General features: G+C 45.8%; 1 protein-coding gene across 1 annotated transcript in view; it reads right to left on the reverse strand.

Moving 5' to 3' along the window:
* The window catches only part of Hadh (hydroxyacyl-CoA dehydrogenase), a 42,360-nt gene extending 30,741 nt beyond the window's left edge, over window positions 1-11,619 (reverse strand). Inside the window, 1 exon segment of the mRNA XM_059266247.1 lies at window positions 11,418-11,619. Coding sequence (XP_059122230.1) covers window positions 11,418-11,543 — 126 coding nt within the window. The 5' untranslated portion in view covers window positions 11,544-11,619.
* Window positions 11,620-12,136: the final 517 nt, after the last annotated feature.

The following is a 12,136-nucleotide window of genomic DNA, read 5'->3' on the forward strand; positions in this document are numbered from 1 at the left end:
GACTAGAGGATTATGGGAATGGATGCATTAGACAAACGTCTTCTGCAGGAGGGGGTCCATCACCATAGAAGAGGCAGCTATGAAGTGAGTGTGGCTCTCTCTTGCTTCTCTCCTGCATGAATCCACCTTCTCTCCCACTCTCTACTACGGGTTGAAGCAGCACAAAACCTTCCCCAGATCTGGCTGCCTGACCTGGGACATTCCAACAGAGAGAATCACGAGTTACGCAAACCCGTTTTCTTTACAAATAGTGGCAGGCATTATTACAACAACAGAAAACGTATTGAGACAGCGGCCTCCTGGTAGCTGATCCGTGCTCATTCTTTACTGTCATATTTCATGTGGAGGTGGGACAAGGTGGGCCTTACACAATGGCTGCATAGTCAGTACACAAGGAAAAGTCTACTGGTAAAAGAGAAAGCTAAAAAACCCTACATGAGCCCAACAAAATGTGGCCCCTGGTGCAGGTTCACAGGCACTCATACCTGAAGATGGCCTACTCCAGCTCACTACGGTACTAAAAGGCACATGCATGGGTGGAGATCTGAGATGCTAATGAGACATGCAATGCATAAAACCACATGTAGAACTACATATAATGGAGCATGCATGAGAAAGACCGCACAGTGTAAGTGGCTCAAATAGTCCGTGCTATGCAAGTGACCCCAGAAGCCCAGCTGTGTGACACAAAGGTCCCCACATGCAGCCATTGGAGCTGCTAAGCTTTTTATTTGCTCTAGAAAGACTGCTTCCTTGGAGGTAAGTATGTTCTTATTAACATATTTTCTTACTTTGCATGTCCTAGGACACAAGAACCTTCCAGAAGTGCCATTGACTCCAACATCTACCAATATCAATGTCTGTATAGAAGAAATGGACAACTAGAGTGTCCACTCTGAAGCTGCAAATGTCTAGTGTGTCTCCTTTTGGCCCTGTGAATTGACAATTAACAAAGGTTTCCTTCAAGGACCTGCTTCCAATATTCTCCTGGCTCTACATCCCTTCCTTCTGAAATGTCAATTATTCCCATAATTCCAACCATACCCGGAACCAACATCTTCTGTCCTAAGCTGTCAACATCTCAATCCTCAAACCAGCTCTCTTTGACATTATTGGTATCACTGTTCTGCGGAGCAGAGTTTTCTGACAGCTCCCTTGACTCCATGTTTAATTTGCCCCCCTTTAAAAAAGTGTATATGCATACAGTGTATTGCATTTTGAAGTGTGTGTGTGTGTGTGTGTGTGTGTGTGTGTGTGTGTGTGCTGTGCATACATGTAAAGGCCCTAGGCTGTCATGGGGTGTATTCCTTGACTGCTCTCCACTTTTTATACTGAATCTGGGTCTCTTGCTGAACCTGGAGCTCACCGTTTGGGCTGATCTGGCTAACCAGCTTGCTGGTGGGACGGCTAGAACTTTCACACCTGGATTTTGTGTGAGTTCTAGGGACCCAAACTTCGGTCAGGACACTCGTGCAGCAAGCACCTTACCCACTAACCACCTCTCCAGTCCAGTCATCTTTAACTTGTGTCCAACAGTTTCGCTCATTACTAAGACGCCGGTTCAAATGCTAGCCTCTCCACGAAGTCTCTCCCCAGTATCTTTTGTTTTAAAATCTGACAGCAAGGTTTTTACTGCTCATCTTACACTACTTTACACCAAAGCAAGCTATTTCAGATGGGTTTTTAATCTGTCCGCTTTCATATTTAAAATCTCTTAGTGACAGAAATCAACATGATCTTTTACTTGAGGCAAACTGTTCAAGCTCAAATACTTCAGAGCAGAGGAACCTGAGCCCACACTCTTTGCCAGTCACTTCCTCCTTCCCCCTATTCACAAATCCACATCCATGTTTTCACTGCCAGACATGTTCTTTCCCATCGCTACTGCTGGAAGGAACTCCAGCTCATCCTTCATAGGCCAACACAGAGGCTGTCCCACCTTTAATGGAGCCTCTCCCGATGCCTAGTGGAGGGAGTCACATCATTGTGCCTCTTCTGATGTGTAGAAGCAACAGATCATCTATGGGACTCACAGTGGGAGAAAAATCGGAGCGGAGCACTGAGCCCGTGAGCCAACGTCTCTCAGCGGCCACTCTCTTACAATATGGTACCACCAACCCCAGAATCTGAACAGGAAACGGCAAGGAATAGATTGTAGGTTGTTTTGGGGAGTTTTGTTTGTTGTTTTTTCACTCAAACTTGCGAAATTTGGTCAATAAACAGCTAAAGTCAGGAGAAATTCCAGCTGTGAAAGATGAGTGATAAGTTAAAATTTGAGGAGTTGGTCAATAATACTTTTCAGTCATGAACTCAAGATAATGTTGTGGGGATTATTTAGGGTTATTGCATCATCTACTTCAAGTTCTGAAGTTATTGTCGCTACAAATGCAACCCTAAGGTAGAATGGGCACACCCCTATCCACAGGACAACGGGAATTTCCAGTCATTGTAAATTGTATCTATGTAGAGCTACAAGTACCATCTGTCTACACACACACACACACACACACACACACACACACTTTAATGTCCTTTTTCTTTATCATTAGAAGGTACAGTCTATGTCATATTATACTTTAAGTGTCTAAAAGTTCTAAGTTCTTTCTTGGAGAGTCTTCTTTAAGAAGTGTACACCATGCTCCCAGTGCTGCCGACTTTCTTTCTCAATGCCTCTGTCTCTTAACCCTTGCATTTAAAAATCTATATTTAAATGTCTTCATAAACTAAAACCCTGTTCCAAAGAATAAAAATAAAAATTTCCTTGGGCTCAGGATACAGCCAGCAGTAGAGCCCACACTCAGCATGTTGGAAGACCTTGGATTCAACCTCAGAACCCTGTCTCACTCTCCATCAAAAAGACAAGCAAAACAATTATTTTTATTATTTGTATTTATGTGTGTGTCTGTCTGCTTGTCTGTATGAGCACCACATGCACTCAGGTGCCTGCAGAGGCCAGAAGTGGGCACTAGGTTATAGATGGTTATGAACCACTGGAGGTGGGTGCTGGTACCCAAACCTCAGTCCTATGCAAGAGTACCAAGTTCTCTTAGCCCCCACAAAACAAAATTGAAAAAGAACTGTAACGTAACACTAAGCTATCGAAACTCCCTTGTGTCGGCACATCTGGACAGCGTGGGCAGGCAGTCTGTCGCCTTCCTAGGATTAGGCATTCCTACCTGTATTTCTTCCTTAGCAGACAATGGGTTCCTCCAGAGCAACAGCCATACCTTAACCTGCCACCCAGCCTGGGCCCACCCAGCACAGAGACACCTCCTAAAAACCACAGCAACACAGGGACGACACATCTACTCTTCAAAAGCCTCAATTTGTAAATTATTGTAGAAATGAGCGTTTAAGACACCATAACTGCTTTTTGTTATTAGAAAGCCTTTACCTCAAACCTTACGACACTTTCAAGTGTTTTAGAATTGTGAGACATCACATCATTAGCCTGAGAAGAAGAAGAAGAAGAGAAGAAGGAGGAGGAGGATGATGATGATGATGATGATGAGGAGGAGGAGGAGGAGGAGGAGGAGGAGGAAAGGAAGGAAGGAAGGAAGGAAGGAAGGAAGGAAGGAAGAAGAAGAAGAAGAAGAAGAAGAAGAAGAAGAAGAAGAAGAAGAAGAAGAAGAAGAAGAAGAAGAAGAAACGAGAAACGAGAAACGAGGTAGGAGCCGAAGCTTCTTTAGTGGGCAGAGGGTGGTCTTCCCCCCACCAGTGGCTGGAACGTCGGTCGAAAGTTGAACAGTGGGGCAAGCAGCGTGTGCTGCCTAAAGAGAAACCCATGTTTTCCGCCCTTTGACCGCCACGCCTGTGATTCCCAAGTGGACCGTGCTCAGTTCACTCTAGTGCAGCCGGTCAATGTGCCATGGTTATCAAAGGGACCCCGCCGTTTGTGCCTGTCTGTCTGGGACACAGACCCAGCGGTTTCTTCCATCACCCAGAGGACGAAGCCTCCGAGTTTCTTCACCACCATAGGTTAGAGACCAGCAAAGCTTTGCCTGTCGGGGTATTAGTCACAGCTTGCCTGGCACGGTGGCCGACGACAGCAGGGCCTCTCAAAGGTTTTGAGCCATGAACCCTTCTCCACAGAAAAACATACAACGGACCAGTAAACAAAACAAAGGTCAGGAAGAGGAGAGTCCACTCGGAGACTCGTGGACCTGCTGAAGTCCATCCAAGAGCACACGGTAAAAATCCCTAACCGTCACATCCATTAGAACAGCTGAGTGCACGGCTGACTCAAATTTTTAAACCTGTGTGTCTAATTTAGTGTCCACAGAGGACAGGACGCTAGAGGGGGTCCGTGAGAGAAGAGAGGGAAAGAGGCCTTAAGGAAAGGAAGACACGTGATGTAAAAGTAGAGGTGGCCGGGCGGTGGTGGCGCACGCCTTTAATCCCAGCACTTGGAAGGCAGAGGCAGGCGGATCTCTGTGAGTTCGAGGCCAGTCTGGTCTACAGAGCGAGATCCAGGACAGGCACCAAAACTACACAAAGAAACCCTGTCTCGGAAAAAAAAAAAAAAAAAAAAAAAGAAAAGAAAAAAAAAAAGTAGAGGTGGGGGAAATACTGGGGTTTGGTAGTTTAGGTGGGGGTGGGAGCAGGGAGAAGAGAGAAAGGAGAGGTAGGAGGAGGGTTGACCAAAAAACTAAAGATGTATGAAAAAGCCTTATGGAAACACACTATTTTGTAAACTACTTAAAAAATTTTTTTAAAGAAGAATTTTGAACAGAGGTCTCCTGCAAGGGTGGACAATACTTCCCCCAAAAGACACTGGTTATTACATGAAACTCAGTGCCAGGTGTGGGGTACTGCCTTACGAGCTATGGTCAGAGAGGCCACGGAGACTCCCCAAACAACACAGGCTACTGTCACTGCTACAGGTTGCTGAGCACACAGCATACTTTGGTTGTAAGACATGGAGAGATCAAGCTCAAGTGACCTGAAATCTTCCTACCTGTTGGCTAATTTTCACAGGACCAGAAGGTGCTGTGCAGGCTTCTAGGGGAGGAACGTCATCAGTGGACTTCCTCAGTGGTAGACCTGCGTGCTACAATACAGACCCACCTGACAAGGTGTGTCGCCCGGTCCAATTGTGTAATGACTATTATGGGGATAAACAACTGCTTTATGATTTGATTTGAGGCCTGCTTTGCACGAGGGAACTCATGCCTGGTACTGTACACTTGGTCAAAAGCCTATGGCAGGTCACAGGTCCTAGGGGAGCGTCTACTATTGCTCTGCTAAATGGACATGTCGTCAACGTCCTTCTAAATGTGATGTTCATGCACACAGATTAGTGCTGCTCTCAACTTTCCCCTCTCAGTTAATATAGACTGATAACTGGTGCTAAGTGTAAGTACTGTTAAGATTCAACCCTAAACAGGACATGTATATTAACCACCCCCCCCCATACTTAGGGAACATGGTGGGGGTGGGGGAAGAATGTGAGAGCCGGAGGAAAGGGAGGAATGGTGTTTTCTGGACATGGCTTGGCCACTGTATTCATGAACTTACATCAGCTATGATTACCTGCACAAGATCAAGCCAGAAAATATTCCAGCATAGCTGAGTGAAGAACTCACGAGGCTCGTACCCCTCGCTGAGGAGCTATTGGCAACTGATGGCCACTGGGGAAGTGAGAGGCATTTTTCTTCAGGAGTGTGGTTGATGGGAGGTTGTCCAAGCCTGGTAGGATGGTCTCACACCCGTGTGCACACGAGCGGCGCTGAATGTATTTAGAGGCTATTCAAAGAGGAGAGGCTGTGAAAGGAAGCCATGGAACTGGGGTAGAGAGGACCAAAACATATTGTGTACATGTATGACATTATCAAATAATAAATGAAAATTTAAAAAAAAAATAGCTATGCATTCAACAAAACTGTAGGCAAGGAAATGGAGAAGAATTCTTATGTATTGTTGATGGAATGCAAAACAATTCCATAGAAATCCCTCAAGAACTTGAACAGTATTACTGTATAATCAGCAATTTCATTTTGAGTTATATGAGTTATATGCTTTGGGATTAAAAACAAATAAAACAACCAGATCTTCCTCGGGAGGTAGCTTAAGGCTTCTCCTGACAGTTCAAGAATAATTACATTAATGAGGGGTGGTATTTAGAAAAAAATTTCAGGTAGCAGGCAAGATGGTCAGCAGGTAGTGGAGCTTGTTGCCAGATCTGATAATCTGAGTTCAAATCTCCAGGACTCATATGGTGAAAAGAGCGAGCTGACTCCTGCTACAGGTTTTTTCTGACCTCAGTATGCATTCCCTGGCAAATGCACATGTACATATGTACATGCATATGCATGTGTATGTGTGTGTGTGTGTGACACACACACACACACACACACACACTTGAAGACTATGTCCTCAGCTCCATGACTTTCCTGGGCCTGGGGGAAGGCAGGTTCATCCAAAGAGGAAATATTTTTAGACAAGGGTGCTTCAGAGCTGTAAAAATAGGCCCAGTGAATAGCACACTTGTCAAAGCCCCCAGTACTCTGGCCAAAGGACCAAGCAACCGTGCCAGGCAGAAGCACACTGGGTTTATGTGTTTTTGCAAATGCATCATAAAGTTTGAATCAGGTTCCCTGGAGCATAAATAACTTACATGGTAAATCCAAGAGAGCAGCATCAACTGGTAAATCCCTGGTCTCTCCGCACCCTCAGCACATCGCTAGCGAATGTCTTAGGACCCTACACCAGGAGGACTGTACTTCATCAACATCACAGTCTATCCCCAAACTCCCAATGTCATGAAACTATCCTCACATCTGACTTCTTCCCAATCCTAGCACCAATATTCAAAGGCAGGCACTGTCCTGACTGCCACAGGTTCACTGTGGCGTGTGTGTGTGTGTGTGTGTGTGTGTGTGTGTGTGTGCACTAAATAATAAAATAATGTAAAAAATAAAACAAACTCCTGCAGGGACTTCAGTGCCTGCTCTTTCATACTTAGGGCACCACTCACCAGCCACCATGTGTCTTTAGCAGCAGTATCAGCTCCATGTGGTTCTAGTAGAGCGGGACTGAGGTAAGCATGTGTGCCTTAGGTACATCTGCGGGGGAGACTGAAAGGGAGAGGAGAAAATGGAAAACCCAAGAGAGGGACAAGTGACAGGTAAAGTAGAATGTCATCATCACAAAGAAAAATCTGACAGTTCAACTTTTCACCCTCTAAGAATGGTGGTACTCCCAAATCCACTCCAGGTCAGAAGATGAATATGCCATAGGGCTGTGCTTCAACGTCTACCAGAGAACCACCCAATAAAGAGCTAAGGAACCTAGGAAAGCAGGGAGAAGTTTATGGCAAACAAATGGCGTGCCCTTGAGTAGAAAAAACTGCTGGTGTGCTGAGCATGATGGTGCATTTCTTCAATCCCAGCATTTGTCTGGAGAGAGAAGTAGATTTCTGTCAGTTCAAGGCCAGTCTGGTGTATATGGTCCGTTCTAGGCCAGCTAGAGCTACATAGGGGAACCAGGAAGGAAGAAAGGACAGAAGAGCTGGGAATAAAAATATGGCCTCCACAAGGAACATTTGAAAGGAGAGCTCACAGTCCGGGAACTATGCCAGTCTCCTATGATGCTAACATGTATAAGTTTCTCCGTTTATTTTTTTCAAGAAAACTTGTAACTCACTGTAATAACAGAAGTTACTAAGGCTAACAAGTATACAGAGCTCTGATTACCATTCCATTAAACACCAGAAAATTCAGAGGTGAGGACAGTAGGGGAGGTGGGAATGAATTCAGTGGCTAGGAAGAAGCTTTCCAGTCTGTCCGAGCATCTACCCACTTACTGAGCATTGTGCAAGGACAAAAGAATCCAGCAAACGTTCATCCGTAGCTTAGAATGCTCCCCATGCAACCAGTTCAATAGTTTAAAGAACTCTAAATAAATGTACGTTGCTGGTTTTAGTGTGTGTGTGTGTGTGTGTGTGTGTGTGTGTGTGTGTGTACGTGTGCTATAGTGTGCATGAAAAGATCAGAGGATAATTTCTGGGAGTTGGTTCTCTCCTACCTGCTGCCTCTGCCATGATACACACTCCAGGCTAGCTGGTCCTCGAGACAGGTAACCCTCCTGTCTTCACCTCCCATCTCACATGGAAGAGTGCTGACATCACAGTCACACAGCTCCATCACTGCGCTACCAGCCAGCTCATCTTGGACTTTTTGAAAAAGACACACATGCTCAAGCATACACACACACACACACACACACACACACACACACACAAGCACACAAACCACACCAGTTTGAGGGCTTTGGTAAGATGAATTCCTAATCTTCACAAGCTCAAACTCCGCCCCCCACCAAAGTGTAAGATACTAAACACATTGAGCCAGGAAGTCTCTCAAACACCATTCGAAGGCAGCCCAGTCATTTAATGACGGGTGTGAGTGTTCCGGACTCTTCACATGAGAACAGCGTGAGCGAAGCTTAGGAAGGACTCCTCCATCAACCTGAGAAACACAGAGGCTTCGGCTTCCTCCTTCCTTCTTTACAAAGCGGAAAGCAATCTGTCTCCACTCAAAGTTCATTTAATGCCACGGGCCTCTTTGCCGGCCTGAGCAGCTGGCTGAGGATAAATCGACAGTCAGAACCAAGTGAGAAGTACCTAACAGGCAAGCACATAAAACAAGTCAATGTACTTAAACATTAACCTGCAGTCTAAGAGGGTCATTTTTTTCTTAATTTAAAATAAACAAAAAAATGACAGGCAATGTAGACGCTCTTAGAAAGTACACATGCACTAACAGCCTATGCTCTGGCCAAATGTGACTCAGCCTGGACCACGTTTGTCTAAAATTACTTAACTGTTTGATAAATTCATTGGGTGCATATAAAACCTATTCATACCTTTTTTTCCATATCATTCAGCACAAACTGGAACACATCAATTTGTTAAAACTGCCACCTGACTTAGACCACTTCCTACAGAATTTGAGAGAAATGGGGGCTAAATGTGATGGACGATGATAACCCAGATGCTAATTTGTGTTTGTACTTTTATGGCCTCGTTCAGGCGGGATAATGAAATAAAAGGCACTGTCCTGCTCAGCAGTCCCCGAGCAAACCACAGTATCAGCTGGTCTCTGCATCAGGGATAAGCAAGATGGCTCAGGAAGCAGGGATCAGTGCTCTCCACCTCCTAAGCCCAACACACCTACCTCCACGTCAAGGATGAGGCTCACAGGTGGACGCCAGGCTAAAAGGACAGCAGGACAGGATTGCATGTAACAATGGCAATAATCACAAAGACAGTCTGACTTCTCTTAGGGCTCTACGGCTACATGGGTGCTAATTCACTTATTCCTTTCCCATATTCCTACAAAGCCAACACTTGGCCTACTCTGGAGAAACGGAAGTGCAGAGAAAAAGCAACTTCTTTGTGTTAGCACCACCGTGCAGACCATCCAACTCCCTGTGCTCAACACATTAATTAATAATTAACCACTGGTGCTGGAGGCAAAAAAAGAAGATTTATTACCCTGTACCAGAAAACTGTCCATTATGGATTTTTTTTTTTTTTTCAAATAGAAGGGGATGGCACTATCTAGAACAGCTCGCTACAAGGCCAAGTGTGAGAAATGGACCAGCTAAACCACTGGCAACATAGTGGAGAAATTACACAGGAAAGCAGTCTTCCCTGAAGGACCAGAGCTGTCACCTAAAGTGACCTGGAGGAACTGCTGTTCCTTATGAATGCCCACTGTGTAGACTTTGGGTCTTTGTTACTTTTTTATTCAAAAAATTTCCATATGGTCCTGCTACTCCCGGTCCAGCTACTCAAGTATTTAATCCACAAGTCTACGATCCCTATTCTTGTCAATCACTTTCCTTCCTCTCCCCAAAGTTCTAGCACCTTACCCACTGAAGTTTAAGTGCTTCCTGTGTGGGTCCTCAGGCAGTACAACACACTTTTTTGGTCAATGATGGACACAGCATCCACAGAACACAGCAACCTGCATTTGTACACAAACTGTATGATGCTTTCTAATTAGTTTATAATCCACAACCGTTTCTGGATCCTTTCCTATATTGTTACTGGAGGCATAAAACCCTATTATCTCATTACTGAGATGTTACGTAAACATTTCTTTTTTAAAATACATTTTTAAAAATGTATTTATTCTTATTTTATGTGCATTGGTGTTTTGCCTGCATGTATGTCTGTGTGAAGGTGTTAGGTTCCCTGGAACTGAAGTTACAGACAGTTGTGAGCTGCCACGTGAGTGCTGGGAATTGAACCCAGGTCCTCTGGAAAAGCATCCAGTGCTCTTAACCTCTGAGCCATCCCTCCAATCCTGCTTAAACATTTCTTAAGGGATACATTGTTTTATTGGACCTGAACAGCCAATCTCCTCCTCACGGCCTTGAGAAGTTTTGGAGGTTCACAGGGATATAGGTGCAGACTAGCTAGCTATACACTTTCTCCAGTTTAGCTATGTATTTTTTTTTAACACACAAACAGATTTTAGAAGAAAATGCAATCAAGTTAACTGGCTAACATGTTTAAAGCAAGCATGAAGTATGCATTTGGTTGGGAAAAGACACCGACCTGAGGATACTCTCCCTAATTAAATATGATAAGCATACTGCTCTCCACTGCCACAAAACTCAAGTTGCAAAGGCCTAAAATGATAAGAATGTAACAGCGAGGACATCATAGTTCTTCAATGTACGTAGAAAGGAACTATTAACAGAAAAGAGTACTACGTGGATTATAGTATCCAAACTGCACAGTTGATCCTGAACTGTGCCTCAGCTGGCAAAGTCCTACAGAAGCTGATTAGAGATTAGAGACTTCTCAGGGCCCTCTGCGTTTATCTCTGTCTCCCACTCTCATGGGGTTGAGAGCTGGGCATGCACACAGATTTCTGCACCCAAGGCACTAGGTCAAAGGTCAAAGTTGCTTGGCACAGCCTGGGGCTGAGTCCCAGCAACTACACAAACTCCCACTAGGTGACTTTCCAAAATGTTTCAAAAGTGAAGGCCAACGAAGGGAATATGGGGGAAGAGGCAGGACATTTGGAAAGAAAACTGCCTAGATAACAACTGGATAATTGTTTTTTGTTTTTGTTTTTGTTTTTTTTTTTTTAAATCAAACTGATAAGGAAAATTAAAGGAAATAGCAGCCCAGGTCTTGGCAAGCAGATTCCTATCTGCCCCCGGGAGTGAGCAAACACACTCAGCAACTCTGCACACAGAACTTTGCACAGCCTACTCCAGCGTGCACGCGTGCACCAGCGCTCACCACCGAGCCTTCCCCGGCCCGGGGCAGCTGGTTCAGAAGCATGCACATAAGGATTGGGCCAAAAGCTCTGGATCTGGGACCGTGGAGCATGCTGCTCCCTTCTCGGCCGGTTTCGAACTACTTCCACGATACCCTGGGCGCGCGACCCCCTCACCTGCGCGATGCCCGCGCCCATCAGCCCGCCGCCGATGACCGTCACATGCTTGATCAGGATCTTCTTGGCGGCGGCAGACGCGGAGGAGGACATGGAGCGCACGAATTGCCTGGTCACGAACGCCATGGCGCAGCGGAGCAGCCGAAACGGAGCAGAGGGGACAGCGCGAGAGGCCCCAGAGCTTCGTGGGCGGGGCCGGTGACGTCGGAGGCGGGGCCTGGTGAACGCCCCACCCACCAGTTTGACAGGCTGCAGGTCCTCGCTGGAGGGCGGAGCCAGGGACCCTGGCAAGGATGGATTCCTGCACGGCACAGGCGGAGCAAGAGGCCAAATGCCGGCGCAACCTTGTGGGCTGGAGGAATTGTGATCCTGAGCATTGTTTAGGGTGAGAAAGGTAACACCGGAGAGAACGCAGGAAAGGAACGCCTGGGACTCGGCCAACCTTCGCCTGCCAATCACTGCGCTAGTGATACGGAATTGCTGTTGACTTGACTTCTAAATGTTCATCCGGGCCCGACACTCCCCATCCAGAGAAAAGCCATCCGCCGCCCACTGGAAGAAATGATAGTTAATCCAGACTTCTAAATGTTCATCCGGGCCCGACACTCCCCATCCAGAGAAAAGCCATCCGCCCCCCACTGGAAGAAAATGATAGTTAATCCTGTGTGAACGGAAGCTCCCTGGAAAAAACCTCCTCTGTGTCTTACATTCTGCAGAAT

This window comes from Peromyscus eremicus, chromosome 6 (genome assembly GCF_949786415.1).
Source record: "Peromyscus eremicus chromosome 6, PerEre_H2_v1, whole genome shotgun sequence".
Taxonomy (NCBI): Eukaryota; Metazoa; Chordata; class Mammalia; order Rodentia; family Cricetidae; genus Peromyscus; species Peromyscus eremicus.